General features: G+C 36.8%; 1 protein-coding gene and 1 long non-coding RNA gene across 2 annotated transcripts in view; one reads left to right on the top strand and one right to left on the bottom strand.

Annotated features, from left to right (window-relative positions):
- Positions 1-5,368: 5,368 nt before the first annotated feature.
- The window catches only part of LOC117575040 (dopamine D2-like receptor), a 52,960-nt gene continuing 35,756 nt past the window's right edge, over positions 5,369-22,572 (top strand). The window contains exons 1-2 of the mRNA XM_034259121.2: positions 5,369-5,686; positions 21,133-21,937. Of these exons, the coding sequence (XP_034115012.2) occupies positions 21,469-21,937 (469 nt within the window). The 5' untranslated portion in view covers positions 5,369-5,686; positions 21,133-21,468. The remainder of the gene's footprint in view (positions 5,687-21,132; positions 21,938-22,572) is intronic.
- LOC127565997 (uncharacterized) lies at positions 16,793-17,524 on the bottom strand. The gene is made up of 3 exons (XR_007955330.1): positions 17,334-17,524; positions 17,065-17,252; positions 16,793-16,989 (listed from the first exon to the last, which is right to left on the bottom strand). It is a non-coding gene; the product is annotated as an uncharacterized LOC127565997 (long non-coding RNA).

Here is a 22,572-nt window from a genome sequence, read left to right as displayed (position 1 = left end):
ATTGTTGATCATCGCTTTATGGCGTCTTGATATCTAACTTTTCATTTAATCAAAAATCACTTAACTACTTTACCATTCTGTCGCCTAAGTCAGCTAAAAAAATTTACTTTAGCAATAAGCCAAGAGGCTAAAGACATAGCTAGCAAAGAGCTATACAGCTTTTATATCAAGGTGGGTATTCTGAAAGAGAGAGAAGTACATAAGACAGACAGTATTACAAGTACATTTATAAAATGGGCAAGGACATGCGACGACTATATCTTTATCTGGGGGATGTTCACAAATTCAAGTTCATTTAATTTCCATTTTCTCACAATTTCACAAGTTGCACGTTCCGCACATAGCGTGGGTATGTTCTCCCTCCCCTTGCTCGCTCTGCCAAGTTCTCTCTGTTTATATGTGTGTATGTGTGCGAGCGTCTGCGTATATGTGTGTGCATGTGAGACTTCAAAAGCAAAACGCAAACAAGCAAAAGGCAGAAACAAAGCACAACAACAAGAACAACAACAAAGGGTTTCTCATGGTCTGTTTTCTTCTGTTCACCATGGGCATGCAACTTTTTAACACATTTTGCGCGTTTGCTTTGTATATGTAGCAATTTTTAAGAATACGAAAATACACACACACACACACACACACACACACACACACACACACACACACACACACACACAGCGGGTGAAGGGACAAAACATCTGTACATATAAAGAGAATGAACCGCATGCAAGGGAAAAGTGAAGGAACTCCACAAATTCTTAGGTGTAATATGTGAATAATTTACAGGGGCTTAGCTCGAATACCAGTTGCCCGTTAATAGTTTTATATTAATAAAATGGAATTTATTTCAAAGTATACATTTTATTTTATTGAGATCTGTGGTAAACACAATTTTATTAGTTTCATTTGAAAACCGTCGTTTATATTTTAGTTATTTATGTCTTAAGCGAAATATAAAATTAGACTGCACGATGAAAGTGAAAGAAAGATAAGAGCTTTTGTTTCCTTAATATTTCAATACAAATACATATTGAAGAAACCTCTTTTAAAAGTCTTGGTACGGGTAGCAAACGTAAAATCAACAAACGATGAAATTCTGGAAATGTGGCAGTTGGATGCATGGAATTGTGTGTGAAGTAAGAAATTGCTTGGAGTGTCTTTGTGGCTGGGGAAGCATTTAAAATTAAGAAAAACACCAACTGACATTCATTACCAATGCGTTAACCCAAAATCCTTTGATCAACCTATGGCACAGCGCGACACCAAAAGCACGTCATCACGAGGACGATAATGAAGAAGTATGTTTGTCTGCATGTCTGTGTGTGTGTGTATGTGGGCGTGTATGTATCTGTGTATGTGTCGTTACGCCCACTGTCAAGTGCACCTCATGCATGCCAAACAGTTTGACAACGCATACGAGAGACCAAAGGAGCAAGCAAACCAGTTGCTCCTTTTTATTCTAAATTTCAATTTGCTTTGGCTAACTAAGACATGCAAGTTTACTTCATTACTATCCAGAATATCTAAACATCGAACATACTTAACCTAAGAGTTAATAAAGTCGCATGTTTTGATGGCTATAGATAATCGAGTATTACAGTTACCTACACTTATCTTCCCGAAAGTTCTGCTTTCCTATCTGTGTGCAGCCCGAGGCTCTTCATTATTTATCGCCTTTATGACACCCCTATCATGATTGATGTTTGATGATGGGCGATGATGATTAACGCTCGTTGAGACTAGTTCAAGGTTAAGCTAAGGCTGGAACTCATGAGCTCACCAGCTCACCAGCAGCAGAGTACTAGGTCAGCTGCACCTGTCAGATCTGAAACATCAAAGCTCATTATAAAGGTAAACAAGTTTAATTTTGTGCACACATTTGCAACGTGCATGGCTCACACTCGTAAATTTATAAATCCAGCGCTAAATCTAATAAAATTACACTGAAAGGCTGTCAGGTAGAATTGAAATAAAAATTGTCAAAAATTAAAGCAAATACATTTGAGTTTTTAACAATTTATTTATATAAGTTATATTACATTTTTTGCATTCGTATCTATTTACAGCTGGTAATACTTCTGCTTGTCTTTTGTTTTCTGTGCGGCGTTGAAATGAGATTTCTGTTATCAAGTATACGCCATGTATGTATCCCACACTTGTCCCACACTCACAATCACCGAAAAGGTGTTCATGCATATTTAAAAAACTCCGCAATGTTTGCTCGTGTGGATGTGTGCTTTTCCAAAGGATAGGTGAAACCTTTCTGTATGCGAGAGTGTCAGTGTCAGTGTCTGTGTCCGTGTCTGTGTCCGTGTCCACAAATCTATTCTGAAATTGGCTAAAGTATCCTCAGACGCCTCTGCATTTGCAAGAACAACAGCAAAGCATAGAAGTGGCTGACCAACAACTCCAGCAAAAACTTTGTCAGCACCTCTGTCTCTCTTGCTCGCATTCAAAATTCTGTTTTCCATCTTTGCTCTTGTTTTATCTCCTTCTCTTTCGCCACATAACGTACCCATGTCAAAATTTAATGTGTTTTTTGTGGCCGGGTCAACTTTGCATATCATATATGTATGTATGTACTCGTATGCCAAAAAGCTGACTACAACGTTTTCGTTTTTGTTGCTATTATGTGCTCGTCGAAAGTGTCGCAAAAAATAAAAATAAAGCCATACTCGTAAGATATCACATTTAATTATTGAATAACTGTACATACAACTAGATTAACAGCTAAATCTATAAATTTTTGTCTATTCGACACATTGCATTTGATATTCTTAACTATATTATTTCTATGGCACACATTCAAAGTAATATACATATGTATGTATATATATATATATATATGTAGACGTATATATTGTTTCTGTACAAGCTGAAAATAATGTATGTCACAAATTGCCAGGTGAATAAATTGTGGAAAATTTGTTCAATAGCTGTGTAAATAATTTTGCCACACAACATTAAGCTGGCTTTCAATTTTGTGGATATTTCATTGCCCACTTTTGTGCGTAAATTATGAACAATTTAAAACCGTGAAAACAATTTCGTTTTATAAAAGGAGAATATTTACTTTAAAATACGCTTAGGTATGCATAAAATCACAAATATTTTGCAATTCATACATATATACATATAAATTATTATGTTATTTTCACTGTGCAGAAAGTGTCTGTCAGATCCAGTTGTTAATTAACCACATTATGAAATGTTAATTTAGTTAGATTTTAGTTGTTTTCATTTTTGCATTCACTTGCATGAGCGTTAGATGTATTTCCAGACAACAGCAGTGATTATAAATATTTTTCTAATTAGTTCTCATTTTTGAATTGAGAAGGGTTTGATTTGTAGTAGACCAGCTAAAGTAGCTTCGGTTATTCGGGTACGTTTGAGCGGTTTTACGGTTAACCGGAAAAAGGGTTTGCATTTGCGGTCGACTTGAATGCGAGTCCGTTAATATATGATTGTGTGTGTGGGAAACTTTAGTCTCGGAGTTAATTAAGCTGCAACTATTCAAATAGTTTTATAATGTCAATTTGATTGCTTTAAACAACTTAAATTCAGATTACATATACATTTCAGACTCAGCATTAAAGTTTATATGGGGTGTAAAAATCTGTTGATTCTTTGCATTATTAAATAGAAAAACTTTTCGGTCAAATAATTTTTGAATGTTTTAAAACACATATTTATTTGTTAAATGTTGGTAAATATATTTTTATTTAAAGATTTATTAAGTAATTGTACCAGTTACGTAAGTTAGAACGTAAGTTAGAAAATTAAAATTTAAGTTTTTTATATTGTTTGCAGTGATGTTATTACCTGTAAACATTTAAAATATAAAAAAAATTTGTATTGTTTTCTTATTTTATAGAAATAAATAAAATTGAGATTTTTCCATAGTTTCATATTGAATAATTATCAAGGGTATATTAGCATGAAATTCAGCAGCAATTAGAAATTGCGCAGAAATTCTCGTTATGCGATTAAATATTTGGATCCGCTCGGAAATGAAAACGGAGAACACAAAAATGAAACTGTTCAAATATTCAAAATAAGTGCAAATAAAATGTCGCCATGTAAACCATAAATGAATTTTGTTGAATATTTGCATTTAAATAAAATGCAATCATGGCATATAAGCATTTAATTCGAATGCACTGCGGAAGTGGAATGAGTAGCGATTTAACTTCCTGTTTCGATACGAGTATGTGACAACATGGTTCAGCTTCATCATAAGCCAAGCCAATCGATGTCCCCATCGGGCAACACAAAACTTCTATGTTCAGCAGATGTGAATGCTTTTTCGAATAGCCATTTGCCATGGCACGCCAAGTGCACATCCCAAAAACACTTAACGTGCCTTTTTGCAAGCGCCCTTAACCCTTTGCTCAAATTTGGAAATTGATAGGCAGGTGAACTGCAGTCCAGACACACATTCAAAATGTTTTCGCTTACTCGATGCCTAAAGGTATGAGTAATAGTGTAAAAAATTGCATTCAAAGTGCTCTAGAGCCGGCAAAGGCGGCTCAGTTGGTTGAGTTGATACAAGTGATGCTCTGCGCTGTTCTGTCCAAAACAGTTAGCTTCAAATGAGCAACAGTTCGTTTCTGGGCCGGAAAGCGGCATATTTCCAGTGTGAACTGACCGCGGGGGTTGAGGTTAGGGTTGATTGGAGCATGCGCATTTGCACTCTCGCGAATTGTAGTAGAAAGAGGAGTGAAATTGTAGTGCGAGCAATAATGGGAGCTAAAAATACGACAAACGTAGTAGAAAGTGGAGTGAATATTTCGTAATAATTGTAGCAGAAAGTGCAGTATAAAGCGGAGCAAACATTACGAAAAGAATGAATAAAATTGCAAGTTTTATTTAAATTCGAATAAAATGAGAGCACGAATTTACATTTTGTACAGTTTGTGTAAAATTATGGAAGTATAGTATAGTAGATATATTAATTAGAATTATTGTAATAAAAGTATAAAACAAAATATCCTTAGCATATTGAGCAACAAACTAATAATAATGATAGGAGCTATCAGCTGTTAGAACAGTTAGCTAGCAGCTGGCAACGGCAGCTGACTTCGTTATCAGTCCGACGCTTTCCCATTCAATGGCAATGGCAGCTAGTTCACTGGAATGGGTTGCAACTGGAAGCCTCTTAGTTGGTCGTCAGTTGAATATTGCTTCGGGAACGTTTTCGGTTTCGGTTTTGGTTTCGGCTGTCGGTTGATTCATTCGTTTCGCGCTGCTCATGTCTTGTTGTCGCGAAAGTTTTGGGCCACATTCAATTGAACGTCTGTGTTTTGATTCAGTTCCTGGTCGGCGTTGCACGTTAACGGTACCTTTCGAAAGGCCGCAACCATTGGCATCCGAGTACGAGTTCGAATCGGAAACCGAAACCGAAACAGAAACAGAAACTGAAACCAATTCCGAGCCCAGTCCGCAACTGAGGCACAACAAGTGACGCTATTCAAATTGAAATTTGAATACCATTTTAGTGTTGTGTAGTTAGATGTCGCGGGGTTTTTAAAAGTTTTTTAACCCACCAATTTTAGGTGGGGGTTAATTGTTATCCAGTGATAAATATAAACCACAATCAATTCAATGAGCGTACTATAATATCACCAATTTGTATGCCGCGTGCGTGATCTGATTGATATTCAATATCCATATTCAGATCTTGTTAGAGGTAATGTCAACAACGAACCAAATAATACAAATGTGAAGTGTTCAGTTAATAAATATTTCTGATGACGTTCAACTTTATTATAGTTACTGAAAAATACATACTCCATAAGCTTTCGACTATATTCCCTAAGTCGTTGCACAAGTGTGACCAATTAATTATTAATTTTCATTTTTATATTTTTCCCTTTGTATTTATTGTATTTAAATAAAGCCAATTATCAAGATCAGAATTAGTAATATCAACTAAATCTGATTTTAGAAATTTTACAAAATCAGGTAGACAACGTCAAGTAAATTTACTGAGTGTAACAATGAATATTTTCTTTTCGGGTACTTTATAAATGTTAAAGTTTCCAAAAAAATGTTGATTTATTTAATCCTAAATTTGGAGAATAAAAATAATTATACTATCGTAAAATATTATGAATTGGGTTTCAAACATTAAAACAATTATCTCACCTGAATTAGATTGTGCAAAATTTGTAAATCATTAACTTTTTGGTTCATCGATTATTTCAAGATACAATATTTAATTAGAAGCAGAGCGAGAGCAAAAGCATGATAAGAATATTTGCTTTGCTTTTACTAAGATAATTTGAAGCTCATTAGAGAATAACAAATTTAATTAGAGCCTAGTTGAAACTTGTACAACGCTACAAGCAAGGAGCGTGTTAGGTTCATCTAGAGAATATTGTGAGCATAATTTTCCATTTCGTAATCATACACATATGTTTTCATATGTCGTGAGGGGCAAGCGACGAAGGAGGCCGTCAAAAGGAAAACTCACTTTGAGCCATGGAATTGTTTGCGGAGTGGCAAGTGGCAAGTGGCAAGTGGCAAGTGGCAAGTGCAAAACGTGCATCCTTAAGCGCACAATGTCGTGCAACGACTACCGCAAATAACAACAATAACAACAACATTGCATCAACAACAAGAAGTGAAATACTGCAATAGCAATAACAAATACCCATTAAAATGCAGGAAAACTCGAAACCAGAAAGGAAAACAAAAGAGAGTGGGAGAGAGCAAGAAACCCCTTTCTTGCAAATAAGAATAATAACGGTACAAAAGCAGAGTACAATTGCAGCAATTGAAAATGGGTTTCGTCACTAGCACGCTTTTAGCCAAGATTTGCCCATTTTCTCGTTGCTATTTTTTTCCCGCACCCTTTGTTGGCAATTCCTATTTCAATAGCATTGTAATTGAGTTGTGAATTTATTCTAATTTAATCCCAGTGTGTTGTGCAATGCTATAACTTAATGAAATCATAGCAGCTGGTTGGATAGTTCGATTCTATTTGGGGCAGTGGCAGATCTCATGTTGCAGTTACTCCTGACTCACAACTTAATCAACTGACATTAAATGCCCATAAACTGGCTTTTGGTAGGTCAATAAATTAAGTAATTAATTGATGCGATGTGAAGCTCTGGATTGCCATCGATGAAATGCAGCATCATCTGACTGCTGCCCCTTTCATTTGCGTGGTTGGTGGTTGGTGTGAAGGGGCAGGGAGGGAGGTGTATGACTGGCTCTGGGTTATCCTCTGTTTGTCAGCTGCTGGCTCAGCTATTGTTGTCCGTGCGAAAGCCCGAGCACACAGGCTTTACCATGACAGCCAGCCATCGATAAAGACGAACATAGCTTCCTGTCGTGCAATTAAAAATACCCATAAAACGTGAAAATTCTTTGACTCCAATAGCGACGACAACGACGATAAAAACAACAACAGCAGTCATAGTCAAAGTGACCATTGAACAATTTACAAGGCATCTGCAAAATGAACAACATCATGCGGACAATTTTCAAATGGTGCTTCCTCTCTCTCTCTCTGCATTGGTGTTCGCCACCAATCTGCTGTGCCTGTCACGTTTCATCTCTTTCTACTCATTTTCTGCTTCCCTCTTTCATTTATTTCCTTTCCTCCTCTCGCCTTTTGCTCCTCTCTGTAGTTATTTAGCGCATTTTTAATTAAATTTTCGCTTGAATTAGCCTCATTTCAGTCACGTGTTAATAATAACAATCAAACGTTCTGGCACAAATATCCCCTTCTCCCCTCCCCCTCCCCATAACCATCCCCATTCCGATTCCCTTCTCGATTTCGTATTCCCTGCACTCTTTCCATACCGTTCATAAATGATGACAGGCGCCGTGACTCTTGCCGTGACGTAAACCTTCCGAATGATAAGTATTAACTTAGTACGCCCAATTGATTTTGGCTACGTTTTAGAGATTTATGAGCAGCAACTGGCCCGACAGCGGATTATAATTATACCCTCCAGGCACTTAGCACCATCCCAAGGAAAATTCTCTGCTAGGGGTAGACTTATTTTCATAATAAATTCGTTAACATCCTCTTTATTTGTAGATCTTCTATTTATTTATTACAACATTAATCGATTATTCTTTGATCACAGGGTATCTCGCCTTCGAATACTCTCCCCAAGAGCAACAGGTTTTCATTTGTTGTTGTCATTTTTGACGTCGTTGGTTGGTCGCTTGTTTATGACTGTTAAGCGACTATAACTGTTTCTGGCTTAGCGATAAGCTATACCCTAACACTTGTATATGGGTAAATAAACACAATATTTGTGTACAATATTATGCATTAATTAGTGAGATAGTCGTTAACATACTGTAATACTCGTATGAACTGGAAATATTTTGTGTTTGCTTGCACAGGATTGCAAATTTTGGTTTCGCGTAGTTAAATCCTCTAATTTAGTAGCGCCGACATTTAGGGTTGGTCTGAACAAGAATCTCTGAATAATATTGCTTAATTTATGAAATGTATAATATTCATACTGAAGTACTTCACTCTTTAAATGCCACTCGGTACTACACATTTCAGGAGTATTGGAGTCTTCCATGTCTAATATTAGAATCCAAACCTTAAGGTCTTACTAAATTAATTACACGTATAGCCGGTGGCACAAAATCGCACAGTATCTAAAACTCAAGGAATTTCAATGAGCGTATAATTTTGTATTCGCATTCCATTTGCTGCAAAGACAAGCCAAGCCAAGACTATCAAATTCCCCATGAGTAAAGTCGCGCATATTTGTGCTAGTTACGAAAAAAGGAAAACTTTTTATTTATAAATTTTGAGAGTGTTTGCGGCATGCCGAACCATTTGAAGTAGCTGGGAATGAGGCGAGATAGCGGGTGTTGCAATTGCTGACAGCGGCAAGCCGAAAATAAGAAAAATCTGTCAACGACATTTTACAATTTTCCACAGCCACACTGCAGCATCCTCACGGCAAAGTCCTCGACTACAGCTCTTCCATCCTTCGAGATACCATGGACCACAAAATATGCCAAAGCGCGCGTAAATTGATTTAAACGCGGCAACGCAGAGCAGACACATCCAGTAAGCAGTGCAGAGCAGAGGGGACTGAGGGAATGGAGGATGTAGACAACACATTAGTCCATCACATGGTATCGCATGGCAAAGACAAATGCAGAAGCATTGCTAAAAGCGAAAGAGAAAGCGACAAGTGAAAAGCTGTGAAAAGCTCCTAGCAAAAAGCAAATGCAGCAGCTAATTAAGCTGGCTTTAAAACTAGAGTTTGATTTCTCAGTTTGCATATATGTATATATATATATACTACGTATATATTATACTATGGGAGCTGCTTTTATTCAATTCCTTTAAAGTTGGCTATTTCCTTTAATGCAAATTTCAAGTACATATATTGACCAACTTTAAGAACTCCATTAGCAAGAGTTTAATGTTTCCCTCTCACCTTGCTAAAAACTTAATTAATACTTTCTGAAAAGATGCTATTCAAACGCATTTTAAATCAGCATCAGCATGGTTAACTGAAGAGCTGAATTTAATTAGCTAGTGAATTGAAGAAAAATACTGTCCTAAAATAAATGAAACGAACAAAGAGCCAAAACCAACAGCTAACTAAAAGATGTGCCATCAAAAGTACAGATACAGTAATCACACAGATACAGATACAGCTACTGCTACATACATGCACATACACAGTCTCAGAGGGGATTAAATACAGATATATAGATAGATTCTCTCTTATTTCAATGTTTTTAAAAAATTCTAAAGCAAATGAAAAGAGGTTTATCGCTTTGGTAGTTGGCTGATAGATACCCTACACATATTTAATGTGCTGTGTTGTGGAGTACTTGTGTGTATACTGTTATCGATAGTGTGTGGATGCAGAAGATAGAGTAGTGAAAAGCGCAAGAAATGGCCAAGGCTCTGCACACACACACATACTCATATATACAAACATGGTCATATGTACACATTGATAGCTTCAATTAAGTGCTTGGACGCATTTTGGGTTCATTTCTGGCCGGGGCAACGCATCATCAACATATAAAATACGAGTACGAGAATATCCCAAGAATCCATCCATCCATCCATCCATCCAGCCAGCCAGCCAGTCATCCATTGGACCATATTCCACTCTTTTATTGGCAATTTTTGAACCTTTTCTTTTGGCCTGATTATTGTTGTTGCTCCTGTTGTTGTTGTTGTTTTGTCGTTGTTGGTTGCCTAAGCTGCTATATAAATATTTAAATTTGTTGTTGACGAAAATTGATAGGATTTAATGACATTAAGGACGAGCCATAGCCAAAGGCAAAAGAGTGACAGATTTTCCTGATGCCTGCGCCCTTGATAAGCTTCCCCTTTAATGCGATATTACACGAGAACAATTCCATGTATGCTGTGCTCCGTGTATGTGTGTGTGTGTGTGTGTGTGGCAGCGATGAAATGTGCGAGGTTATATGTAGATGTATGTGTGCGGGGAGAACGTGTTAAGTATTGTCTCACTTACCGATTTACCTGATTTATTGTGCAGCGAACATTTTGGGACCATTAAAAAGCCATAAACCGAATCATTAGACAATAGATCACGACTCCCAAAACCAATAAAAGAATTAAAGTCATTAAATTAATTGCCTTGTTAACAGTTAACTTTATGCACAAAAACTGACTCCACTCGCAAATACTCGTAAACGGGGTAAGTGCTGGTAAATTAATTGCAATTTATTGCAGCACTTTTCTAAAGGTTAAACTCAATGCCGCGAATACTGACTTTTAACGGTTAAATATGCAAATAATTTTTCATGAACCATTTTCAGTCTTGTCAAGTTTTGAAGGAGGGTGTCATGCATGATTCCATGCATCAATTTTAAAACAGTTTATATACTCGTTTATATTTAATGTAGCATTAATTTATTTCAGCTATTTAAAACTCATCTTTGCATAAAAAAGGGATACATTTAATATCTCCCTTTAAATAATTTTATATCGTATCACATAAAGACATATTTGAATTATGTACATTACAAAAAATTAGTTTTTGATAGAATCGCTTATATTTTATGAGATTTTTCATTTATTAATTTTATTTAAAGAAGTATTTTTTGTTTTTCTTAACTATTTTTAGTGCTTGAAATTCTTAAAATCATTTTTATCAATTTATAACTGAGCAAATCCTATCCTATACACCTATCCATTAATATATTAAAAATTTAAAAAGAAGAAAAAAATAATGACGACTAAATATGATGGACAATTATCAATTTGACTTCTTTAAAAAAATACATATATGTATGTTTATAGGTTATATGTATATGTTTAATTTAGTAATTTGTAACTCAATTTTTGATGTTAACACGCAATTTGCATAACAATTTTCAATGAAGCATTGCTAAATATCAGTATATTCAGGACTAAAAATATTAGACGCGTAAATAAAGCTATACACTTTGTTTACTAAAGATAGAAAAGCAAATTTGTTTTTTGTGTCACACTTTTTCAATATTATATATACTTAAAAATATAGTCAAATGTGAAAGTTATCTCAATCAGTACCAATTATCTTTGTGACATACTTTTAATGAGTGATTGACCCTGAGACTCTATTGCAATGCGAGAGTGAACTGATAGATAATAAATAGCTTACTAAGAAAACGCAATTTTTTCGATATGAAATTATTTTAGTTCCTCCCATTCTTATAACCTCTTCAAAAAATAAGATTAGTCACAGCTATTAAAAGTAGTTAACTGATTTTTTGTTTTTTAGTTCTCGTCAACTAGTTTTATAATTTTAAGATAAATAATTTTTACGAGGAGTAAAGTTAATCGAATAGGGTGGATGTGGATCGAATTCACATTCCGTAATATCTGTCACTCTTCATTATTTTCGGATTCATTTTCGAATGATTCTATTTGTGGACGTATAATTGTTTAACATTTTACATTTTGAATAAGATCTAAGATTCTTAAAATGTTATCGAAATGGTCAGTTGTCATCAACTTCCATTAATTAAGATGGGTAAAAATCCTTACAGATTTGATAATATTATATAATACATACATATGTATATTTATCAAATGTTGAATCAAATAATTCTTACGGCGAGTTAAATGAATATAATAAAGACGAACATCTGCAGTGAGCCCTTTTATTTTCAAATAATCGAGCAATACATTTTTGAGACATACCAAAATTTTCCATCAAGGATTACCATTTAAATTATATTTTCAATCAATTCTCAGTTGGTTCAATTGAAAAAATTATTTAAAGGCATTTCAATTCGCATGTGCAATGTTCTCATGCAGATTGATCCGATAGAGGCCAAAAATAAAAAAAAATATCACATCGAGTTTATTAACTTGATGTCAAAGTTTTGTCTTTTTTATGTGCAGTTAAAGTGTTAGTTGTGTTCCAAGAAAATTCTCAATATGTCATTGTGTTTGCCTTATTTTTATGGCGCTAAGTGTTAAGAAATTAGCTGCAGATATTTGCGGATGTCTGTAAGGCATTAAGTATAAGTTGACTATTTGCTTATTCAGCTGTCGTGCTGTTGCTTAGTGTTCGTCTTTGGTTGTGGTTGTGTTTTTGCAAAACTATTTATTTATAAGTTAATAATTTAATATTCTTATTTTTCCTTTTGAATCATATTTGATTTTCTTCATATTAAAAATTTGATTCTAACCGATCATTCCTATGACAGTTACATATATGCTATCGTTGTCAGATTTGAACAAAACTTGATAAGTTTAGGTAATATATTTTGAAAAATAATAAATTTGTTCGTTCCGTTCGCACAAGTTCAAATTTTTTATTGTATATGTATATATTTTTTTTTTTTAATTTTGGTGAATTTTGTAATAATATAACAAGTCGAACCACTGTGCAGGGTGACAAAAGTTCACAAAGCTTCTCCACACATATGGAAATGTAATCACATAAAATATAATTCATAAAAATAAAAAAAAATTAATTCTTACCTAAGTCGAGTGCTTATCAGACCGCCCTCGTATGCAACTAGTAGTATACAATACATTAAATTTGCTATTCAAACTATTTAAAATTTAATTAAAATAAAATGTTGCTCTCCCATTTGGAAGAGTTTGTTTTTCGACAGACGCTTTAAATAGAGCTGCAATTTTCAGTATTGTTCTTTTTAAGCCATAAAGGCAAAAGAACACTTGAAAATGTTTCACTTGTTCCTTGCAAGTTGAAAGTCGCATCTGCATTTCTATTTGACTGGCCAATTCCCGCTTCGACAACTGCCATCCATTCCATTCCATTCCGTTCCATCCCATTCCACCCATTGTAACAAATGCACGAAACTAATAAATTTTCCATTGAGTTCGGAACCGGGTGCTGCGTTTTTGCATATCGCCGCATATTGCAAATTTATAACGCACTTCTTCTTTCTTTTTATTTCCTTCCTTTCGCTCTCGCCATCTCTCTGCCCCATTGTAAACACTACATTTTCGTACAGTTATTCGTTGGCGTCTGATAAGTGCTTTTCAAAAGAATTCTCCTACATATGAAAAACACGTATTAATTTTTTTTGCGTGTGCATGGAGAACTGCATTGAAAACGCACTCAGTAAAATGCTGAGCACTTTTTTTAATTTGTAAGAAAAGAAATAATGTTTTTTATTTCAAAAAATATTTACAAAAGTCTAATATATTTTTGGTTTTCATAGTTCTTAACTAAAACAGTAAGAAGACTGAAATGATACCACATACTCGGTCTCACCGATAGATAAATTCAAGAAAAGATGTTACATATGTAACATATAATAGCAGGGCTCATTGGATTTCTGTTAATTTAATATTAATTATACAATTTACTTATTGTTAAAATTGACATAGTGTAAATAAAAAAGAAAGAAACAAAACATATTTCTTATTTATGTTTCTTTTTTTTTTAATCACCTTTAATCAATAGCTTCTAACGTTTAGTTGATCAATGAGCGTATCTATTTTAGCTATAAGTAAAAGAGATGGAATCGATGTTAACATATTTACAGGGTAGCGTTCTGTTCCATATTCTTGTTAGGACTATTACAAAGTAACCAAAAATGTTGCTAAGCTCTCTCTCTCTATCTCTATCTCTCCCTGCCCCATCACTAACTAAATTGTCGCTTTGCATGTTGCGTCCGTGTGTCTCCTGGAGTGTGCGTGTGTGCGCTGAGTGTGCTGTTGCAGCGGCAAGCCAGCAAACCATTTGGCAACATCACTACGCACTAAGGAGCGTGGCAACAGACGGATAGGAGGAAGGGGAAAGTATAGATGCATGCACAATTGATTGCATTGATTGCATATGAAGTGGGACGGGAAAATAGTCAGAGTCAGAGCTGGAGTAATATGAGTGTGAGTATCTATATTACAAGTGTGTGTGTGTGGGTGGGTGTGTTTGTTTGTGCACTTGTTGTGGCCATAATTGAATTTTATGGCCGCTTATTTTTATTGCTGCCCCTGTCAGCTGCCAATTTATGACACAAATCGAATTGTGCAATGTGTGGCAAGAAGGGTTTCCGCCCATCGCGATGGTCTCAAAATGACTTCGTATATATGGGTGTGTGTGTGTTTGTGTGCGTGCGTAGAGTATAAATAATTGGTGCACGCAAATAGCAAAATATGTCATCAAAATGAAAATGTTGTTGCCAAACAAACGATCAGCGAGAAAACGAAATGACTCCTTAGCTCGTTGATTGTTTACTGCTTCTCTGACTTGACCAAATCAATATAATAAAATTGTATTTATATGCATATATTCAGGCATACATACATAAGTACACGCCAATACCCTTTACAACGGTCATAACAGTGCAGCTATCAAATTTGTTCACAATTGTGATAAAACACTTTTCCACGCAATAGTTTCAACTTATCTATTGACTGCTATCAGAATGTTCTGAGAGAGTATTGAAGCTTTGTCGTACTAATGGTATGTATTATTTCAGGTATTGTATTTTGGCTTACGCACAGCTAAACAACAAAATTTGCGCACCTGCTGCTGGTTATATTCCATTAGTGCTGCTGCTATGCTTGGCCAAGAGCAAGACGAGGCGAGGCGAGGCGCAGGTGAAAAGCTTGCATGGTATAATGACGGAAAACAATGTGAAAAATTGTAGTAAACAGCTGCAACAAACACACACACTGTAGAGAATTGGAGGAGCAATATGCTGACCTAGACACACATCGCTGGGCTCATAAATCTTAATTTGATTTGGGTTCCAATGCCTTGGCCAGATAAGAGCAGACCCCAACGATTTTTACTCCGATTTTGCCGTCAGGATATTTATTTGATTTCGTCTTCCTTTGGTCATTCAGCGACCCAAATCAGTGGCTCTAATGTATATCGATGTCTCCAAGACCGCAAGACAGTATGTGTGTGTGTGTGTGAGGAAGATTAATAGGGAGTGGGGAGAGGGGTAGATGCATTGTAGTATAACACCTCGTTGCGTACACTTAACGCCCCCGCTGTACCCATTACCATTGTCATTGGCATTGTCACAGTTTATCTAATTATTTTTCCATTGTCATTGTCAATTTGCCTTTAATTGCCCCGCAATTAGAGGCGCTCCAGAGAAAAGTGGGCGTGTCGAATGTGTATAAACAAACAAATGAACGGACACTAATCAAAGTTATGTTCACTTAATCACGCTGAAGGCGGTGGGCGTGGCGTTGTGTTGTGTTGGTTTAAGTGGGTCGTCTTGTCATTTAAATGAGGCGCGACTGCCTTCCGCGAGTTTAGCTTCAACTATTGGCATAGCATGTAAGCTCAAGTGGTTGATGTGCATCACTAGACAAGGATAATTAGTTTAGCAAGCTTCTAATTGCCGCTGCTGTTGCTGCTACTGCTGTAAAGGATATTCGTCCTGAGGGCCGACTTCAGCTATGTTTTCGCTTATCTCCAGCAGCGACAACCTCATGAAATTGCTAATAAAACCACACGAGCACAAGGGCCCACACACACACACACATACACAGACCCATATATAATCGCATACGATAGAAAACAACAACATTCAGCCTCTCTCTCCTACTGCCGCTCTGCCTTTGCGAGTGGAACAGCAGGAGCGCGTCTTAATTGAACATCCCGTCGCAGCGTCCTTCTATCCTTCGGTCCGTCGGTTGTACAACGAATTTAATTTATAGCTCACGCTGTAGTCGTAAGCCAAGTTAAGCATGCCACGCCCACAATGTCAGCTTGTGCCATGCTCTAAATTATAACAAGCTAGAGAGACGCCTTTCTCCACGGCATTGGCAACAATGTCCTGGCCAGGCCACAGCGACGATGCTTTCGCATTGCTTTTGTCTCCGTTGCGTTTTCGGTGGCTCAGAACAACAGACAACAGAAAAGAAATCAATTATGTGCATGTGTGTGGGTGTCTGTATGTGTGTTTCTGTGTCTGTGTCCATGTGTTTCTGTGGTTGTAGATAGACAGACAATAATGAACGATAAGTGTTAGAGTTGCCGCCCACATTCTGTCACGCCTCGGCTTCTGCCTTTGCGACTGTCTGGCCTCCAACCTCACACACACATACACAGATGGTTGCTTCTCTTTCTCGGCATCCCTTCCTGACTGTTGCTGTTGACTCCTGAGTGAGTCCTGAGTGCATGTGTAAATTTAGCTAACGTTTTAAGTGCTAACTCGCTATGACAACTAAATAGGTGGGGTCCAAGAAGTGCGGGGATCTGCCGCATTTGTCTGTCGGTGTGATTAATGACGCGTTACAAAGTATTCTCTATGAATGGGACAATGAATCATAACGACGACAATTTGACGAATTCTCAGTTCTCTATAATCATAATTACTCGTTCATTTTGGTTGCTTGATGTTAACTTTCCCCAAGTCAAGTCAGACACAATAGCAGCAATACTTCGTGACGATAGAGTATGCAAATATTTGTCAAGTGTGTTTCTGTTGCTGGTACTTTGCGACTTCCTGGTGCGATCCCATTCCCATTCCCACTCCAGTTCCCTCATGCTTCATCATTAAGTGTTTTCGTCATTGTCACTAAAAATAAATGGTAAATCGTCGAAAAAGAAAAACACACACACACACACACTCGCACTCCCTGTTTACTCTCACCTGGTTTTCTGAACTGCTGTGAACTGCGTAAAAAACGCAACTGTAACAGTGATTAATCGTTAGCTTCAGAGAATGTTTTGGGCAGCGTAGGAAGGGAGGGTAAAAGGAGTTACTACTGCGTGCTTCGTCCCTCCGCTCCGCTGCGTTCGTTTGCCTGTCCATCTTACCGGTGGGTGTGTCAGCCGGAGCTCAAAGAATGCGCACCAAATTATATTTTGGGTTAGTTTCGGAAGGCGTTAAAACCGGAAAAGTCTAGTCAATGGTAATACCTATTACATCAGCGCATAAAAGTAGACTATAGTTGCGACCAACTTTCGGACTGAGTGCGTGCTATTTGTTGGCCATGTGGCGCTTGTGGCATTGCGGTACTTTACTGTGGGGCTTACACTCATTTTTCGGCTACGTAAACTCAGCTAATAACATACTTATATTTACTTTCAGTGCTTGTTCTTGATTGGCGTCTTCTTCAGACAAGTGACGCTTAAAATTATCGAAAAGATTGATCGTCAACATCGATATTTTAATACTAACAAGTTTTCGCAATATGTAAATTAATGTATCGATGTAAATTATCGATACGTTTGAGCAAGTACAAACCGATATCATAAACTTAATACAATAAGTTAAATGTGTACAAATGTGAATAATATGTAAGTGGCAAACAATGCCACATTTTGAAATGAAGGTTTCATCACGAAAATTTGTGCTTGCATTCCCATAGTTCACTGTGGCAAACTGAGCACAGAGTGTCCACTGTCGAAATAAAATGCAAATAAATTAATTATAATTGAAATATGCGCAATAAGGAAATCAATTTCGAGATTCAATTACACAAAATACACACGAAAAGAAATGAAATTAATTTGCATTAGCAGAGGGAAGCCAAGGAAGAGCGCCAGAAATTTGCTTCAGCTATCAAATTCAACTTTCAATTGGCGTCTCCTGTCAAAATGTTAAAGCCGACAACGTCTTTGATCGCAACAACAACAAGAAACACAAGTACAGAAAAACATAAATAAATAATACAATAAATTAAATCAAGCACGACCTTAAGCTGCTGACGCAAATAAATATGCCAACTGACACCCGTTGACTGTTTGAGGCGCCAACGCCAACCACAGTGGGGCCATGTGATGCGGTGGGTGGAAGGGGCATGGAAGGGCTTGACAAGTTGATTCTTTTGTTGTCGTTGACATGTTCAAAATACTTGTACGCAAACATTTGTACAGCGTTTTGTAGTCGAGAACTCAGCAAGTCGCTTTCTTGCAAATACTATGCGTATACTTGATACGTTTGTAGTCTTTACTGTTAGCTGTTAAATAAACATGACTTTTAATTTATTTAAGCATAACAAATGTTCACTTTAAGCCTGAGTCTAACATTGTCCAAGTTGTTCTCTATTTGCATTTATCGAACAAACATTTTGAAGTAAACGGAATGCTTAGGATGAAATCTCGCTAGCATTTTTTTGATGGATGTGTATAACATAGAGCTTCTATGCCAAATCCTTGTTGTTATCAAAAAAATGTGCTATCAAGTCGAAATGGCAATACTTCTTTCGTTAGCTGACATAACAGGAATTAGCAAATTCCGTTGATAAGTTTTTCTGATGTGTTTGACCTTCGTTGACTCTTAACGCTCTTATTCCCTCTGACTCGAACTCGATTGACATCATTCAGTTTTGTGTTGTCATTTGTCGCCTAACACTCAAATGCTGCACTTAACACATTATCGAAATTAAATATACGACGTGGTCATCTTAAAGTCAAGGGTATTCATTCATCGAATGACCCGTCTGCTGACCCAAATACATATCTGTTCATTTGTATTCGTTTGTATTTATGAATGAATGAATCTATGAATGTCTGTGTGCTTACCTGAAGGATATATCAGTCAGTCAAGAAGGAAAAGGAAATGTAAGCCGACTGCTTGAATTCGCCCTTGCCTACTCCTACTGCCGCCACCCACACTCCACTCCATGCTGAACCTATAGCAATTTTACGACTTAATGACTCTGCTGGGATTAATATGACTAATGGTGCGCTGCTTTTTATTCGATACAGCCAGTCCGACTCCTCTGGACTTATGTATATAGTGTATGGGCTTTGTGCAATTCATGGCCAAATGGCCGTCATTGATGTGGCACACACATACACCGACACATAGACGCGTGTGCACGCACACATACACAAACAAGAAATTATGGCTCCGGGTCGACTTTGAGGCCGTTTTGTGTGCTGACAGGCCATTTATATACAGGTGAAATAAAAGAGAGATATTCTATATATAGTAAGTATCCAACTAGTATAATATAAACCTATATGCATATGTACATATGTGTGTGTGTGTCTGTGTGTGAAATAGTTAAGCTCGTCCATCAGGCATATCCTGCGCATGGACAACAGGTTTCAGCATTGAGAATGTATTCAATTTATTGCTTAGTCCGATGCGTTGTCTGTCTAGCAGCAATGGAGCAGATATTCCTCTCTGTTCATCAAGTAGTATACAGAGTATAAGCACAAACAACAATACGGATAAGAGCGTAGTGGCTTGAAATTTAAACACTCGACAACTATTCGAAGTGGTCGTTTGACTGTCATTAGCCAACTGCAAGAGCTATATTGAGGCAGTAGCCCCATTACAACCAATAACACCACCAACAACAGAGATGTAAACAGTAGCAGCTGCTGTACAACAGCTACAACAACAACCACAATAAACTGTTTATCATGGTTACTGACAACGGCCACTCGGACTGAGACTCGAACTAGGACTTGGGCTCGGACTCGGAATTTGAATCGGACAAGGGATCAGGTTAGAGCTGGTAGAGTTGGAACCGTTTGGCTTTTATCTATGGCATGCATCAGTCAGTAAGTCAGTCGGTCAGTCAGTCAGTCAGGAAAATTAATTAACAACAACATTGACACTTGAACATTTGACAGAACATGCAGACAGCTAACCAAGGCGGACCAAGCTAAAGAGGGAGGAGAGCTAGTCATAGCGAGAGAGAGAGAGAGAGAGGAGGCACTCGTAAAGTCAACAAGGTGGCGCTGTCGAGTTGAGTCCTCTTTTCGAGCGCTGCTCCGTTTGCCCGTATGAATTGTTTTGTCATTGTTGTTGTGGCTTCTGTTTATGGACAATACACTTTTATTCACACACACTCACACACGTTCACACCAGTGGTTTCTGACCTGGCCACAGGCCAATCAGCGTCAAAGTAGCCAACTTCAAAAATGATACTGAAAAGATATTTCACTCGACTATTTGTGGTCTGTGCGAAAATAAATTTCATTTTCCTGCTTTTCTCCTCTTTGTTGAATGTTTTGGTTAATATTTTCCAACTGCTTTCGCCGCCACTGACTTCGACTGTGTGTGTGTGTATGTTTGACTTTCCTTGTTTTGGCTTTTGTGGTTTCAACGATTTCTCATGAAATACGTCTCAATTATTTATCCACAATCATACGTCGCTTTAAGCCATCAAACTTCATAGCGACGTTGTATAATAGTTATTTTGCAGAATTTTAAAGCGATAATTATTAATACAAATAAGAAATATTTATAATTTATAAATTGCAGTCAAATTATAATAATTGATACATATAAAAAATTTGTTACCATTAAGTAACTTTAATTTCATTCATGATGGAAGTGGAGTGAATTTAAAATATAAAGCTGAGCTTCATTACTATGTTAAAACTGTAGCAGCTTAGCAATTGCGTGCATTTCCCCTGATCGTAAGCTGGTCACATTCAAACAAAGTCAGTAAACTGAATGTAAAATCCATTTTAACAGCGACGAATCCTGTTAAACAAAAGCTGATCTGCAGTGTTCTTTAAGCCTATTACAATACGAGTATACTCAAATTTAAGCGTCGAGATGTTTGTATAATCTTTAGCATTTATGCGTGTTATATACTTATCTTATTATTTAAATACCAATGTTTACAAAATATTGAATTTAATGTGAGAATTGAATATAAAATAGGTTTTAAGGTTTTAGTTGATGTGCGTGATTTATTTTTCTAATTGCATTTCTTGGCCTCAATCAAGTTCTCGTTCTTCTTTGCAGCAGAAATTTCCGGCAATTTTGTGCCATAAAATGTTTGCCACCAATATCCGGCAGGTTGTAGTCAACGTTATGTCCCAGCTGGAAGGTATTGACGATTAGAAACGCGACGAAAGTGGCTGCTTCGACGTTTTTCGAGCAGTTCCCATTACCGTGCTAGGCTTTCCGCTGCATTTCGCCATTTCAATTGGCACGAGAAACTTTTAGCCTCTATACATGGGGCGAGGACGGCTGCTAAGAGTGCAACAACGACACTAATATCTTGCTGGAAGTTTCAACAGAGCAATATATTGAAATATACATAGGAAGAAAAACAAGACAGGCAGACATTCTGCGAATATGGAAGAAGATGTGTATGCAACGTTCAACTATAACGACAGCGGAGGAGGCAGTGGCACTGAAGATGGCGGCACCGTTGGTAGCGGAGAGGATGAGGATGGTGGTTGGAGGAGCCTCGACTTTAGCGTGGAAGAGCTGCAGAACTTTTTGCTTTGGCAGCTGCCCAATCCAGACAATTACAGCCAGCACCAGCTGGCTAATTGGAATCTCAGCAATGTGTCCTCAACGCCAATAATGACACCAACAACTCTGCCGGCGGAGCCACCGTTTGATGCCAACAATTATTGGGCACTGCTGGCACTTGTTTTGGTCTTTGGTACAGCCGCTGGTAATATTTTAGTGTGTCTGGCCATCGCATGGGAGCGTCGCCTGCAGAACGTGACGAACTATTTCCTAATGTCGCTTGCCATTACGGATTTAATGGTGGCTGTGCTTGTCATGCCTCTGGGCATCCTCACGCTGGTGAAAGGTAAGTTTGATAATACGATTTTTTATTGATGTTTGTCAAGCAGAATAAAAGTCTGTTTTTTTCACAAATGAGTGGATGATTAAATTTCGCCAAATTCTAAGATTACAATTTTAAATACACTGTTTATTTATGGATATAAATAATTGCAATAATATATATATAATATATAAAATATTAAATAAATTTAACATATATTAAATATAATGCTAATGCTGATGTTATGTAAATGACTTACCTTAATGCTAATGCTTATGTGCATTAGATTAGGAAATCGAGCTAATACATTGATCGATGCTAATGCTGATGCTATGGCCAATGCTACAGTTAACTCTCATGCTAATGCTTATATGCATTAAATTCGTAAAAGAAGCAGTTTATAATAATTCTAATGCTAATGCTAATTCTATAGTTAAGCTTGATGCTAATGCTTATATGTATTAAATTCGCAAATAAAGCTAAATAATAGTAATTTTAATTTAGAGTTGTGATTAAGTGTTAATCCCAGTTTTGAGTTAATATGTTTACTGATTGAAAAGTTAATGACAGAAGCAATACTAATGGTCTTAATAACAGTCGAGAGAAATATCAAAACATCAAGTTATATGTATTATTATTAATAGCATTTATTTAATAGC

Source organism: Drosophila albomicans, chromosome 2R (assembly GCF_009650485.2).
Source record: "Drosophila albomicans strain 15112-1751.03 chromosome 2R, ASM965048v2, whole genome shotgun sequence".
Taxonomy (NCBI): domain Eukaryota; kingdom Metazoa; phylum Arthropoda; class Insecta; order Diptera; family Drosophilidae; genus Drosophila; species Drosophila albomicans.
This window is presented reverse-complemented; position numbering and strand designations above follow the sequence as displayed.